General features: G+C 35.3%; 1 protein-coding gene across 5 annotated transcripts in view; it reads left to right on the forward strand.

The window, feature by feature from the left end:
* Positions 1 to 15,147, forward strand: part of TMEM168 (transmembrane protein 168) — a 49,900-nt gene extending 34,753 nt beyond the window's left edge. For all 5 annotated transcript variants that reach the window (XM_081146530.1, XM_081146533.1, XM_081146531.1 and 2 more), the window contains 3 exons: positions 1,420 to 1,562; positions 6,569 to 6,843; positions 12,997 to 15,147. In XM_081146530.1, coding sequence (XP_081002656.1) covers positions 1,420 to 1,562; positions 6,569 to 6,843; positions 12,997 to 13,544 — 966 coding nt within the window. In that variant the 3' untranslated portion in view covers positions 13,545 to 15,147. The remainder of the gene's footprint in view (positions 1 to 1,419; positions 1,563 to 6,568; positions 6,844 to 12,996) is intronic.
* The last annotated feature ends 1,753 nt before the right edge of the window (positions 15,148 to 16,900 follow it).

The following is a 16,900-nucleotide window of genomic DNA, read 5'->3' on the forward strand; positions in this document are numbered from 1 at the left end:
TCATCCTCATGCAGCTTCCCTGCACCGCTGATCTTAGTAAAGCTGGGGTGGCTCCATGTGTGCCACCATAGCACCCCTCAGGGATAGTCAGAAATCCCAGAATCTCCCTAAGGAGCGCTCAGGTGGCTGAAGGAAAACTCACTCTCACAGGTAGCTATAGTCCATCTATGGTGGTAGGAGGTCTCTCTTCCCTTTCCTTGTGCCACATAGATTAAATGCTTTCTGGGGCTCAGCACAAAGCCTTACAGGAAAGCAGAGGTTCCCTGTACATGGCTGCTCAGTGCAGACCTCTGTTCCCTTTGTACTCTGGTGCCACATACTTCGGGACTGCCTTTCCTATGGTCAGCACCCTGTGCTTAAGATACCAGTTGCAGCCGCCTTGAGAAGCTTTGTTTCCTAGGAAGGCACGGCCCCCTCCTCAGAGGCAGTGTTCTCCTGGCTCCCTCTGCCCACCCTGCATGGGCTCTCCTTCCGTTCTCCTCTGCTCTGGGTTTTACATCCCAACTTTTGGATGCCAGTCCGCACTCCAAAGGGGAGAGAGCTTTGCAGCCTCTAACCTCCGGCCTTGGATCCTAGCACAGGCTTCAGGAGGGACTCCCCCTTTCTACAGAACCCCTCTCTTACCAGACTCTATGATGTTTCTTCAGTGCTCCTAGTCAAAATATGTCCACTCAGGTATATTTCTCTTGTTTTTCAAAGCTGGTTACACAGTATTTTAGTGGTAAATCTAGTCCGTGGCTGGAGCAAGGGCACTCTGCTTCTTGTCAGAATGCCACCATCTTACATCTCCCCTTTAATACTCCTTCTGCCTCCTTTTTCTATTCTGCTTTTTGAATATTTCAATGTCCTTTATTTTTACAATTTTAAATTTAGTCTACAGAGTGTCTAAACCTTTTCAAAAGAAGATTGTATTAAAAGTTTAATTAAATATAAGAATAACAATTCATTTTGATAGTTTTAGGATCTTTAGTTTTCTTTAAGATTTCATTCTCTTAATTTCTGGATTTTTTACAGCGTGTTTTCTTATAAAGTAAATGAGTGTGTTATTTGAAAAATGATTCAGGGCATATGGGTTTTAACAGCAAAGGATTTGTTTTTAGGCTTTTTCTATGTTATATTAAGAGTGGTTATGTTTTTGTTTTTTTAGAGTGTGGTGTTATCTGACAAATTAAAAAATATATGTGCTCTATTTTGCCATAACTTCTAAGAACCTTAGAGATAAATTTAGGGTTCATTGCTCATCCATATATTTTTTCGTCTTCAACTTGTAATTGTTTTTAGATCATTAATTGTCCTTTTTATTCTTTTTGTAAGTAGGGCCAAAAATGTAAATATGCATATACATATGTAAATATATATACACGTGCACACATAAATGCAGTCCAACTATGTAAACATGATGTTTTAAATTTTTTTTAGCCAACAAATGGAATCTTCTTGAGCATGCTTCTAATTGTTTTGCCATTGGAATCCATGGCTTATGGGCTCTTCCATGAATTGGGTAATTGTTTAGGAGGAACATCTGTTGGATATGCTATTGTGATTCCTACCAACTTCTGCAGGTACAGTAATCTAGAATGTAGTAATTAGTAATAACTACTTTAAACATTTTCTTAATATTTGTATGGTGGTAAATATAAAATATAGCTAATTTTTTCAAATCTATAGTATTTAAAAAATATAATACTGTTACCTTTTTATTCCAGATGTTTAAAAGCCTACTCTTGGTAAAATTATAATCTTCAGGATTTTTTTTTTCCATTTTATTTATTTTTATTTTTTATTAAATTTATTGGGGTGACAGTGGTTAATATGTTTAATTTTCTTATAAATGTGATTAGGTTATATTTTATCTAGAAATCAGGAAATGTGAATGAATATTCTAAGGAAACACAATACTTTCTTTAAAAAGGGATAGCTTATTTAAGAAAATGTCCTATAAACAGCATGGTAAAATATAATGTACGCCTCACCCGAGTGTCCTAAGTCCTAGTTCTGTATTACCTTAGGCAAATCATAACTTCTCTGAACTTCAGTGTCTTTACCAAAATGCAAATGACAGTACCTATTCTGCCCATCTCAAAGGAATATTATGAAGCGCTAATGAGAGCACGAATATAAAAATACTCTGCCTACTGGAGACGTCATATAAATACCAGGAATTTAAAAGATTGTGTATGTGTGTATGTAAATATATATGTGTGTATGTATACAAATATATATAATTTTTGTAGTTTTAATCTAATTTCAAATATTTGACATAAAAACCCAAAATTGACTATTTGTATTAAGTATTTTGCTCCATGTTAAAGGCTGAATAAGAAATTGAGGATTCTCATGAGAAGTAAAATAAATAGATTTGGAAAGGTCCCATAAAGTAAGATGTGACAACTTGCAGAAAGAATATGTGGAAAAAGTAATTTACATGGTTAGATTTTTATTCCATTGTAATTTTTGTTTATGCATTTCTTCTTCTTTTACTTTTTTTAGTGATTGTTAAATAACAATGGGAAAAAAAAGTCTTAATCTTATAATGAAAACTAAAGTATTATTTGAATAGTTATTGATAATACATGAAACAAAATGTAAAGTTTTCAAAATTCCTGGTAGAAATTCCTTTTCTGGATAGGATTGATGATTTTTTCCCTCCCTCAATATTGAGATATTTTCATTTTGCTACTTGCAGACCTTGGTTTATCATCTTTACTAAAGTATTATTTTACAGTTGTTCCAGGAACAGATCTTGGTCTTCAGTTAGTGTTTAGGAGGATAGGGCAGTGGACCTAAATTTTAATAATTGTTTTCATTTATTTACTTATTTTTATTTTTAAAAAATTTATCTTTATTGTTTAAAGTATTGCAGATATCCCCCCTTTTTTTCCCCATTAACCCCTCCACTCCGAATCCACCCCCTTTCTAGGCCTTCACCACACTATTGTCTGTGTCAGTGGGTTATGCATATATGCATGTAAGTTTTTTGCTTCATCTCTTCTCACCCACTTCCCCACCTTCGACTTCCCACTGAGATTCATCTATCTGCTCCATGCTTCTATGTCCCTGGATCTATTTTGTTCCCCAATCTATTTTGTTTATTAGATTCCACATATGATGAGTGAGATCATGTAAAACTGAATCAGGAAGAATCAGAAAACCTGAATAGGCTAGTAACATCTGATGAAATCCAAGCAGTAATAAAAAAAAAACTCCTAGCAAACAAAAGCCCTGGTCTGGATGGCTTCACAGGGGAGCTTTCTAATTCTTTTAAGTTGTAGGGTTAGATAGTTTACTAAACAATTTTTCTTGCTTTTTGAGGTAGACCTTCAGTGCTATGAACTTCCCTCTTAGGACTGCTCTCGCTGTGTCCCATAGACTTTATTGTGTGTTCATTTTCATTTGTTTCCAGGAATTTTTTGATTTCTTTCTTGATCTTACTGGTAATCCATTCATTGCTTAATAACATGCTATTTAGCCTCCATGTGTTTGAATGTTTTTGAGTGTTTTTACTCTAGTTGATTACTAATTTTATGTCCTTGTGATCTGAGATGGTTGATAGGATTTCACTCTTCTTGAACTTGTAGAAACTTGTTTTGTGTCCTAACATGTGGTCTGTCTTAGAGAATGACCCATGTGCACTTGAGAGGAATGTATATTCTGCAGCTTTGTGTTTAAATGTTCTGTAAATATCAGTCAAATCCATCTGATCTAGTGTGTCATTTAGAGTCATTGTTTCTGTGTTGACTTTTTGTCTGGAAGATCTATATAGTGAAGTCAGTGGGATTGTATTGCTGTCAGTCTCTTCCTTAAAGTCTTTAAGGTTATTATTGATAGGTCTTTATTTCTTGCCATTTTAATTCTTTATGCTTATCTTTCTCTCTCTTACTATTACAGCAGTCCCTTTAACATTTCCTGCAATGCTGATTTGGTGGTGATAAATTCCTTTAGTCTTTTTTTATCTGGTAAGCTCTTTATTTCACCATCTATTTTGAATGATAACCTTGCTGGATAGAGTAGTCTTCGTTTCACATCCTTGTTTTGCATTACCTTGAATACCATGCCATTGCCTTCTGGCCTGTAGAGTTTCTGATGAGGAGTCAGCTGACAGCCGTATGGGAGCTCCCTTGTAGGTGACAGATTGCTTTTCTCTTGCTGCCTTTAAGATTCTCTCTTTGTCTTGAATTTTTGGTATTTTAATTATGATGTATTTCAGTGTGGGCTTCTTTGGATTCTTCTTGCTTGGGAATTCCTGTGCCTCCTAATCTTGAGTGACTTTTTCCTTGACCAGCTTAGGAACGTTTTCTGCCATTATTTTTTCAAACAAGTTCCCTAACTCTTGCTTACTATGGTCCTAATATTGTTATGTTTCATGTTGTCCCACAGCTCCTTTAGAATGTCCTCCTGTTTTTTTCATTGTTTTTTCTTTTTGGATCTCTGATTGATTTTTTCCTACCCTGTCTTCTAATTCACTGATCTGATCCTCAGCTTCCTCTAATCTGCTGTTTATTCCTTCCAATGTATTTTTTATTTCTGCTCTGTCATTCTTAGTTTCCTTTATAGTTTCCATTTCTTTTTTCATGCTGCTGAGCGTCCTGATAATCAGTATTCTGAATTCTATATCTGATAGATTGCTTATCTCTTTTCATTTAGCTTTTTTCTGGAGACTTCTCTTCTTCTTTCATTTGGGGCTTTTTTCTTTGTCTCTCCATTTTGGTTACCTGTTTGGATTTGTTTCTATGTATTAGGTAGGCCTGCTAGGACTCCCAGTCTTTTTGGAGGGTCTCTGGTGCAGGCCGATGTCAAATGCAGTTTGTGACTGGCCCTGAGTACTGTTTGGGAGCTCTCAACAACCCTAGGCTTGAGGTCTCCTCTGCTGGGGGTGGTGCATTTGGACAAGACCAGGATGCACACCAAAGTCTGCTTTTCCAAGGCCCGGGTTCAGAGGCAGTTCAGATAGACTTAAAGCACTCTGAGGTCTGCCTCTCCCTACAGGCTGATTAATCTTATTCTCTTAATGAGCCTCAGGCTGTAGAAATTCCACAGGGTGGGGCAGCTCGTTGTTACCATTCTCTTAACAGGCCTCAAGCTGTAGAAACTCCTTTGGGTAAGCCAAGAGGTTTTCCAGCAGTGCAATTTCTTCCCCCCCCCTCCCCGCCAGGCAAATGCAATAAATTGTCTGCCTGGGATAGATGCCCTTTGCAGTATGGGGGAATGACTCAGCACAGGAATCCAGAGGGTTGCCTTCTAAGCTCTATCTCCAGAGCCCACAACCCTAGGTTCTCCTCACAGTGCTCCAGTCCATTCTGTCCTCCTCCCTCTGCCAGAGGCCAAGGTGAGTGGTTGCACAAGAAACTTTGTGCCTTGGCTCTTTAAGAGTGTGCCTGCATTTCCAGCTGTCTCTTTCTGGCAGACAGAAACCCGGCTGCTTTTCACAGCCAGATGTCATGTGGGCACCTTTCTCAGTTCTGGTGCTCGTGGCCGGGAAGCCCCACCTGGGGTTTAAGCCCCAGTTTCCTCAGTGGGAACCCCCACATCTGCGATATCCCTCTGGACCTTCAACTGCTGCCTGTGGGCACCCAGCCAGCCCTCTCACGCCTCTACACTTCGTTCCATTCTCTATGGGGGTCTTCACTTTTCCTCCTTGGTTATGAGGGTTCTCTGCAGCTCATCTTCAGTTTCGGTTGATTATTCAGGATGGTTTTTCTGTATTTTAGTTGTAATTCCAGTTTGGTCCCTGGAGTGTCAGTGTAGCTTCCACTCAGTCCACTGCCATCTTTCTCGATATTAATAATTGTTTTTAAATGTCACTAATAGCCAATGTCTTCTATAATTCATGTACTTTAGGTTAGTAAAACTTGAACACAACTTTGTAAATACTCATTTTCAATATAGAAATTAAATAAACATATAATTTAAAATATTGCTTTCATACTTGATTAATATTTTTCCTCAAGAATGAAAAGTTTTTATTATAGTCCCCACCCATGTTCTTGAAACACATTTGGGTAAAATTAGTATAAGTTTGCTTTTAAAATGTCTTGTCCAAGACCAATCATTTGGTAGGAAGATATGAATAAAGAACAAAGACTGTAGTCATGTCTACATGTGGAGATATTATTCTCCCACCTTTCAGTTTTGTTATTGCTTTATTATTAAGAAATAAAATTTTTAGAAAGTAGGCTTTGATTTTCAAAGCTTGGTTCTTTTTTTTTTTTTAATTGATTTGAGAGAGAGAAAGAAATATCAATGATGAGAGAGAGTCATTGACTGGCTGCCTCCTACACACCCCTTGCTGGGGATCGAGCCCGCAACCTGGGCATGTGCCCTGACTGGAATTGAACCGTGATCTCCTGGATCATAGGTCAGTGCTCAACCACTGCGCCAAGCCTGCTGGGCCAAAGCTTAGTTTTTAGCACCAGGAATTTTAGAAAAGATGGTATTTTTTAAAATCCTGCCATCTAGTTAGCAGCAACTATTATGATTCTTAGGTAATTAATTATAAATGAAGGATAAAAATATGACATAGAATGAATGCTTCTTAAACGCTAAAATCACCTTTTTTCTCCTTCTTCAGTACTGATGGTCAGCCAACACTTCTTCCACCAGAACATGTACAGGAGTTGAACTTGAGGTCTACTGGCATGCTCAATGCTATCCAAAGATTTTTTGCGTATCATATGATTGAAACCTATGGATGTGACTATTCCACAAGTGGACTTTCTTTTGATACTCTACATTCCAAACTGAAAGCTTTTCTTGAACTTCGGACTGTGGATGGACCTAGACACGATACATATGTTTTGTATTACAGTGGGCACACCCATGGCACAGGAGAGTGGGCTCTTGCAGGTAAAGTCACCTCTTGCAATTTCACTCTTGTGAAAATACACCTAGAGTGGAAATCTATCCTTCACAAGGAAATGTTAAATTTTCAGGATTATCGATTTTCTATGTCACAGTTTACCAATCATTTTTTCTTTTTTCTAGCATACCTGTATAGCATAATTTTAGTAATCTCCAAAGGTTTTGAGAATTATGTCTCATATTTATTGGAAGAAAAATATCTGTTTGAGTTGAGACTTACAGTCAGTTTCCCTTTAAAGTATTTTCAGAATTATTAAATACAGTAACACTTTTCAGAAGCTAATTAACTCATTTGACTAGTACTTTTAAGTCTCTAAATGTTATGGATGCTGACTTCAGTAGTCTCTCACATGTACTGTTTTATTTATGTTAGAAAACTCAATGGGGGACATCTGTAATACCTTCAACAATAAAGATTAAACCTGTTTAAGAAAAAATTTTTAATAGCAGGTTATGTGATATGGTGGGAAAAGCACTTAGGTCAGTAGACCTTGGTTTTTGTCCTAATTTGCCACAATAATGTCATTTTAGGCAAGTTACCTAACTTATTTTGGCTTTGATTCTCTCACTTGTAAAATGAAAGGGTGATATTAAATCTCCCTGCCAAGGGACAAATGAGATCTCTCTATATTATATGTAAATTTGTTTGTTGTTCTCACCAACTAGAATAGATACCCTGTAAGTTAAGGGCTTTGTTTTATGAATTATTTGCTTAGCACCTAGAACAGAGACTGGCACATAATAGGGGATCCCTAAATAATTGGTAGATGGATAAAATAATTGAATGAATCAGGACAAAAAAGAGTTAATTTTCTTACTTTAGATTAGAAGTAGTTCTTTTAGGTATAATTATATCCTGCTTTTTCATAAAATATTTTACATTTTTACCAAGGACCCATACAAAAAATAAAATAGTCATAAAATGTAAATAGAAACAGATATTCAGATCAAAGAACAATATAAACAAAAGTATCACAGAAGGACAGAGGCAGAGCTGCCAATACACGAACTCCAGAAGGAAGGAAACAAACTCAATGTTAAAGTGCAGATGATTTTAAATCACAGTCTCATTAATTTCATGCCAGGTTTGTAACCAAGGTTTTATCATAAAGAAAAAATATTTTTGTAATTTTTTGTTTCTGTAAATAAATATTGAACAATTAAATGGCTGTCTAGGAGTAATGGCGAACTAACATTTATTTATTGGGCACATTTGAAGCACAGCTGCTGTTTGCTACTTCATATACATTAGATTTCATCTTCACTTGAAATCCTTTGAGCTGAATACTCTATTTTTCAAAGGATGAAATGAAAGCTAAAAGTGGTTACATAACTTATTTATTGCTTATACTGCTGATGAGTAAGGAACCATGATTCAAGCTCAGATCTGCCTGACTCCTAAAGTATGTTTTTCCCCATTGTTCCAGCTTGTCGCCAAAGGCAAAAGACATGAAGGTAGAGAAATGGCATATTCTGGTTAAGCAGACATTTTTATTAGCATGGCTTATCCATTTTCAAAACATTAGAATGTAGAAGGTAGCATTAAAACTATTCGAATATAATTTATAAAATTATTTTCCTGACTTTAACTTTTTAATAACTCAAAATAGAAAACAACTTTTTAGTCTTTATGGCTACTCTAATTCTAGGGAAAGGGTAGCTCTGTGTACTTCAGAGCACAAGAGAAAAATCTGTCAATTAAAAGATCGTTAGAGAAATAGAATTTCAGATCTAAAAACAGAGATTGTTTGTTGAAAACTTAATGCAATGCTGCTGATAAGAAAATATTTCCTAATTAAATGTGGGGGAAAAAAGAATATTTTGCTGATCATGCATAAATCCTTAGTTATTTTTAAGTGTTATAAGAAAGTAATCTTAAAAGTAAGCTTGTCGTGTCATTTAGGTGAAGGATTTATTAATATAAATATTTTTCTTAAATCTTAAAGTTTATTACAAGTATTTCTTAAAAGATTGCTTTAGAAATAAATTCTAGATGTTTAGTTTACTAATATTTAGATCAGCTTTTCTTTTCCTACGAAAAGTAAATAGACTCTAAGAGATGATGATAGATAGATGATGATAGATAGATAGATAGATGATAGATAGATAGATGATAGATAGATAGATAGATAGATAGATAGATAGATAGATAGATAGATGATAGATAGATAGATAGATAGATAGATAGATAGATAGATAGATATAAATTTAAACGTTTATTCAGTATCAGGAATCATTTGTGAAGACTTAAAAATGCTAAAGTAGGGGTTTATTGTAAATAAATGTCTAGCAGGTACATTCTGGAACATTATTTTTTTTGAAGTACGTCACCAGTAACTTGACCATTGTGGAATTCCTCTTGTTAGCCAAGATTTGTTCCTATATGTTTAACTTTCTATGTCTGAGACTCTATTTTCAAAAGGAAAAAAACAACGGAGAGACATAGCAGCCCTCCTCATGAGGGCTAGATTTTGTCTCATGATTCACCAGCTGTATACTCTTACGGCCTGAGGCATCTGGCCCACTTGCTGGTAACCAGGTTGAACCAGGCCCGGAGGCTGAGCCCTCTTTTCAGACCATTCCTGCCCTAGCTTGTCCAGCCACAGCCCTCAAAGGCTGATTCTACCTCAGAAATAGTATTGAATACCCCTGCTCTGAAGATGTTTTAATCCATTCTAAACCAAGTGACAAGAAGCTCTAAGCAATGAGAATGTTTTAATAGTTAACCTTTCTAAAAACCTTTAAAACAGGAAACATCGTAACTGGACTTTACTTAAGTTAGCAGTTAAGAGCAGATCCAGAACTAAATATCACTGTGAGAAAGAGAATCTAGATTTGCCCTTTACCCCATACCTTTATTCATAGTACTTCTTAGGGTATGTAGTTGTTTTACATTTATACGGTTTCATAATACAGAACCTGATATATTTTGCCTCTTGGCTTGAGGGTAGAAATATAGGGTGGGGCAAAAAGTAGGTTTGCAGTTGTGAATACGTGAAACACAGAGTTTATTCTTATATTATTACCTATTAGTTACTGTATTATTTCCCATAGGAACAACTATAACCTACTTTTACCCCACCTTGTAAATGAAAAACATGTAGATAAACTATAAAGTACTTTATCAAAGACAAAGCTTTTAAAATGACTGTGGACAGCTAGGGGCCTGGGGTGGGGTGGGAGATGGGTTGAAGGGGGTAAGGGGGGGAATAGGGGACATCTGTAATACTCAACAGTAAAATAAAATTTAAAACAATGCAATCTTTTTTTTTTTTTTTTAATCTTTATTGATTTCAGGGAGAGGAAAGGAGAGAGAGAGAGAGATAGAAACATCAATGATGAGAGAGTCATTGATCGATGCCACAACCCGGGCATGTGCCCTGACCGGGAATCGAACCCCTATCACCTGGCTCCTAGGGCAATGCTCAACCGCTGAGCCACGCCCCGCCGGGCAAAACAATGCAATCTTAATTACTTGAACTGCATGAGATGGCTGCCATCTAAGATAAAAATAAGTAGTCTATATCTGGGCCAAAAGCCAAATGAATTTTCTCCAATTCATAGGAGAAATCAGAGCAAAATAAAACAAGAGAAGAGAAATAGTTTAAAAGGTTTTAATGCTGCTTTAAGTCTCTCATTGATTTTTTAATTTTTAATCCTCACCCAAGGATATTTTTTCTATTGCTTTTTCAGAGTGTATGGAATGGGGGGGAGAGAGAGAGAAAAAAAAAAATTTGATATGCGAGAGACACATTGATTGGTTGCCTCCGGAACACACCCCTACCGGGGCCAGCAGTCAAGCCTGCAACCGAGATACGTGTCCTTGGTCAGGATTGAACCCGGCACCCTTCAGTCCAAGGGCCGTCGTTCTAACCACTGAGCCAAATCAGCTAAGGCGCTTATTGCTATTTAAGGAGCGTGTATATAAGAGACAGTGTAGAATGTGCTGAAGAATATTTATTGAAATGAGTTGTAGAAGGCAAGTTAGATAGTGATGTTTTATGGCAGATGGAATTTGTATAACAGCTCCTGTTATCTATGTCATCCTCTGATCTCTAGAGAAATTTAATAGAATTGCCAATAATGAAAAGTTAACATTTCACCGTTTTTGAAATGATGTCTTCAAGAAGTATCTATGAAGCAACAAACAGTAATATGTTGAGATCATGTAATTGAAATAGTGCCTCTGAGATAATATGCATGTGTAAAACCAATTCATGAAACAAGTTTTTCATTGTCAGAGCTAAAGAATAAAAGAAAATTAATTATTCATAAAGAATGTGATAAACCCTGGCTTCAGAGGTCATATTACTAATATAATACAAATTATAAAGGGTTCTTCTCTGGTGGTGTAATTTAAAAAAATTTTTTTTTAATTTCTTGATTTTAAAGAGGAAGGGAGAGAAAGAGAGAAACTTCAATTTGTTGTTCCGCTTATTTATGCATTCACTGGTTGATTCTTGTATGTGCCCTGACCAAGGAATCAAACCCTCAACCTTGGCATAGCAGGACGATGCTCTAACCAACTGAGCTACCTGGCTAGGGCTGGTGTTGTCATTTTGATAGTTTAGCAAGGAGGATACTTGCTCTTGGTAGAAATATATATTCTGAAGTTAGATTTTAGATCTTGTGCTAGTAAATTGTAGCATATTAAAACATTTTTCTAATTACAAAAGTGACATACTCAATGTAAAAAAAAAATTGGAAAATATTTTAAAAATAGCAAAACCACCTGAAAACCAAACACCCAGCAATAACCACTGCTGTTATTTTTGTAGTTATACTTCTGTGTCATACTTTTTATCCTAATTTCATAGGTAATTTTCTTGTCATTAAAATTTCTTCATAAATATTATTTTACTGTAAAGTTCTCTCATTAGGTTTTACCATAATTTATTTCCATCCCTCTGGTTGTTTCAGATTTTACACTATTTTAGATAGCAGAAGGAAGAAAGTCTTTATATGTAATTTTTCCCCCCAATATCTGCTCTTTCGTTAGGATAAATATCTAGAATTAGGGTGATTGTATCAGTGTACCATTGAGACAGAGCAAGGACTAGGGTGAGGTGAGGATGGCAGTTGTTTTGGCCAGGATATTTAAAAGGATGCCAAAAATCAAATAATCAAAATAATATTTTATGTAACATATTTAAAAATCAAAGTTAATGCAAAAGAAAGTATCCACAGTGAACCAGATGGAAAGCCTGTTAGCTATAAGACAGGTTTCTAGGTCAAATTTATTTACTTTAGAACTTTCTGAGTAAACTTTTTTATAAATCATTTGTTGTTTTTCATATATAAAACTGATTTAAAATAAATTCATTCTAAACTCATTCTTGGTACGGGGAGGAAGAGTATCTTTTTCATCTAGTAGCTACCTACATAGGAGGATAGGTAACATTATTTTATCAGTGGTGTACAACAGGTTTGGCAAAGTTTTTTTGTAAAGGGCCAGCTGTTTTTAGCTTTATAGGCCATAAGATCCCTGTTGTTGAAACTACTCAGCTCTGCTGCTGTAGTTGAAAATATCCTCAAGTAAGGATTAAAAAAGAAGAGAGGGGAGGGGAGGGGAGGGGAGGGGAGGGGAGGGGAGGGGAGGGGAGGGGAGGGGAGGGGAGGGGAGGGGAGGGGAGGGGAGGGGAGGGGAGGGGAGGGGAGGGAGAAAAGCAGCCATAGACAAAATGTAAAATGAGTGTTATTTATAGAAACAGTTATAGGAAATGTAAATTTTCATGTAAAAATGTAAAATCAATTCTCAGCTCACAGTCTGTACCAAAACAGGTAATGGGCTAGATTTGGACCATGAGCCATATTTGCTGTTTTTGATGTAGAATATAAGCTTTCCTCTATAATTTACTTTTTTCACCAAATTTAACTTTATAAAACAATTTTTTAAATTTATTATAGCATATTCTACTTTTTGTGTGAATAACAAGGATGATTGTTTTTACTTGTTCTTTTTACCTGAAGTTGAGATGTGTGTTTTTTAAGTCTTCTGAAAAGATACTTTGAAAGAAGGCTCTATTTTTCCACTCACATACTTAATTCCAAGAATTTTTTAAAAATACACTTAAGGCAAAGGGGTAATCTTATTGAGAGGCTTCAGAAATTATTTATTGAATTTTCTTTCATTTATAGGTGGAGATATACTACGCCTTGACACGCTTTTAGAATGGTGGAGAGAAAAGAATGGTTCTTTCTGTTCCCGACTTATTATTGTATTAGACAGCGAGAATTCAACCCCTTGGGTGAAAGAAGTAAGAAAAATCAGTGACCAGTATATTGCAGTGCAAGGAGCAGAGATGATGAAGACAATAGATATTGAAGAAGCTGACCCACCGCAGCTTGGTGACTTTACAAAAGACTGGGTAGAATATAACTGCAACTCCAATAATAACATCTGCTGGACTGAAAAGGGACGCACAGTGAAAGCAGTATATGGTGTCTCGAAACAGTGGAGTGACTACACTCTGCATTTGCCAACTGGAAGTGATGTGGCCAAGCACTGGATGTTACACTTTCCTCGTATTACATATCCACTAGTACATCTGGCAAATTGGTTGTGTGGTCTGAACCTTTTTTGGATCTGCCAAAGTTGTTTTAGGTGCTTAAAAAGATTAAAAATGAGTTGGTTTCTTCCTACTGTGCTGGACACAGGACAAGGCTTCAAGCTTGTCAAATCTTAATTTGGAAACCAAAATAGAATATTATTAAGAGTTCATACTACCAGTTATAACTAATTTGTCATTTTTTGTACATTATATTCTTATTTGTGAAAAATATCCTGTTATTCCTGTAGCTGCTCTCACTTTGTCTTTTCTCAAGTAATTATGGTATGTAAGTAGTTGGGAATAACCATTCTTTTGTACTAAAAGTATATAGAGATTCAGAAATTCTAACTTGTAAGTGCATAAGAGATGTTAAAAATAACTGCACTTTGATAAATGTTTGCATTAGAAAGAAAACACTTGTCTATGCAGTGAAATTACTTATGCCTTATTTTCTAGGCATAGACCAGAGGATGTTTACTATTATAATAAAACTTCAGATTTGCATACAGAAGATTATTTTTGTGAACAGTAGGTTTGTGTCCAAGACCATTTGAAAAATTACAAACTTTCTTAGGCAAAAAAAGAAGTCTAACTGAAATGCATGCAAAATTTGCTTACAGTCCATCACATTCAAATGTCTTGGTTGTGACCTAGCACAAATCACTGTTCAGATCAAAACATTTTTTATGTAGGTAACTATAAAAGGCTAGAGCCTAAAAGTTGCTCCTTCATGAATTGTTGGGGGCCTATGAAAGTACTGGCAATTTTAAGAGTCTTTGTCAGGATAACCATGTTTTTTTTAATAAACAATGTTTTCAGCTACAAATTCCTTCCAAATATATTGTCTTCCTTTTCAAAAAGTAATCTTATAAATTTAGCAATTTCTTATTGATTTAGGCTATTTTCAGTATTCAGGAATTATTTTGATCTCTATATAAAAGTTCTAAAGTTCAATCATGAAAATTATTTTTCAAATCTCCATTAGTGATATCATTTTTTATTTTTTACTGAATGTGAAAGGATTGGAAGCAGGTCCTTTTTTCCTGTATACATGTAACATATTGTGTAAAAATGTATTCACATTAACAATTTTACTTAAGCATAATGGTGAAATTATAATTTTTAAAACTTAATTCATGTTTTGTCTCATTAAAGCAAGCACTGATCAGGATATCTTCTAAGAGGTAATTTACCTCCTTTCTAGTAATCTTTACATTCTAAATTTTTACCTCTGGGAAATAACAAGAAGGGAATATAATTAAATTGGGGGATAAACTAATTTCTGGTGTTTAAATGGTGTCACTTCTTACCTTCAGAGCCATTTTTCCAGCCTCAGAGAGAGGAAATAATGCCTTCACCTTTCCATTGCTTTTTAGAGACAGTGGAGGGGGGCGGGGGGAACATTGATGTGAGAAAGACACATCAATTGGTGGCCCCTGCACGTGCTCCGACTGGGGCCAGGGATTGAGCCTGCAGCTGAGGTACACGCCCTTGACTGGAATCGAACCTGACATCCTTCAGTCTGAGGGCTGATGTTCTAACCACTGAGTAAACCGGCTACGGCGATGTCTCCACCATTTTTTACCTGGTGACTTGAAAACACAAGTTTTAGGTAGGAAGAAGTCACTTAGCATCAAGGAACTTGTATACCACTATCTATGCAGTATTGTTATAGTTTGATTATTTCTGTTTTGAATATGATATTCCTAATTCTTTGAATAAAATTTTGTTAAAAATGTTTTATGTAATGTGCAAATAACAGTTATTGAGTACTTTAATATACTGCAAGTGATAGTCCAGAAATGCCTTTGCATTAGAGTTCATGGTTGATAGCAGGCTGATTTGAAAATTTCTTGGTAAAGTATCTAGGTCAACATCATCCAAATGCAGTAGTATCATGTTTTCTTACTTTTCAGAAATAGCATAGCAGAAAAGCAGATAAAAGTATGAACTTATATCTACAAAAAAACAAATTAATGCTAAGTAAAGTCCCTTTAAAGTTTCGGAGCCAATATTGAACAAATTAGCTTTAAAGCGTATCTCTTTACTCTGAGAAAGTCAAATTTAAAGGTATATTCTGCATTCTTTATAAAGTATTAAGATAGTACTAAAAATCATATTCAAAAGATAGCAGATATTTTTACAGCCACAAAACTAATGTTTTGACCTATTTTCTATGAAAGTACAATCAAAACTGTTCTGGGCTAAAAATGTGACTTGAGCCTTTTAACCAAGAGTTGTGGAATATCCACTTTGATGGATTCTCCTACCCAAACAAACAAAAACTATAAATGACTCTTAGGAAATAGCATTCTAAATTAAAATTGCCAGTTTTAAAACAGTAAAATGATAGTACTATATAAAGAATGAATATTATAGGAAGGGTCAATTGGTTACTTTTACCTAAAGATTAAAAAATCTGATTAATTTTATTATGGCTTTCATTTTATATATCGTGTTTAGGAGGGAGTTACTTGGAGTAGTGATAGGGATTATTTTAGGGCAAAACTCCATTCCACTATAAAGAAATAAGTAACATGGAGATATTTTTCAATGTAATGACTTAATTTGTTTTGTTACATGATACCTTGATAAAACCACAAAAGCACTGCCCCCTAAAAACATCTTTTTAAAAAATGTACACTGTTATGTGATAAACGAAGAAGCCAAGTTCTTTCTTTCCATACTTTCCAGTTATGCTATTATTTGTTTTAGTTTACTCTGGCTCAACTTTTCCTTCCTGAAATACTTAGATTTATCTTTGCATAGTTTCTTACTCTTTGTAATAAATACAAAAGTCTACAGAAAAGACCTTTTTCAGACCAGTGTTTTCATGAGTTCTATGCTTTAAAAAATTGCATTGTTAATTAAAATGGGTAGATGGGCGGGAGAGATTAACCAAAGAATTTATATGCATATATGTGTAACCCATAGACACAGACAATAGCACGGTGAATGCCTGGGATGGGGAGTGGGTGCGGGGTGGAAGGGGTCAATGGGGAAAAAAGGGGACATCTGTAATACTTTCAACAATAAAGATAAATTTAAAAATAAAATGCATTTATATTTAGTGCATTAATGGGTAGGTTTTTTTAGTAAAATATTTATTAGAATCTATGTGCAACTGCATATTTTGTTTATAAATTGTGGCTTAAATATATTTGCTGTTTTGGGTACTGCCATTTTATATGTATTCTTTCATATATAGAGATAGTCTCTTTCAAAGTAATGGTCTATGTTACCTTTCCACAGGTGATGTGATAGTTAATATTACGTGTGCCAGAAGAAAATGGTTTAATTTTAATGTGATTAGGTGTATTTAATAGAAAATGTTCAAAGGAGTTACATCTGTATATTTGAACATCTCTATTGGAAACTACTAGACTGTCATCTCTTTTGGGGCAGAGGCCTGCACATCTTGGTGTTTCTGGTACCCTGAAGAGTGCCTTGCCCATAATAGGAGGTATTTAAAAATATGTTTGATTTAGTGA

The sequence above is a fragment of the Miniopterus schreibersii genome, assembly GCF_964146895.1.
Source record: "Miniopterus schreibersii genome assembly, chromosome: 9".
NCBI lineage: Eukaryota > Metazoa > Chordata > Mammalia > Chiroptera > Miniopteridae > Miniopterus > Miniopterus schreibersii.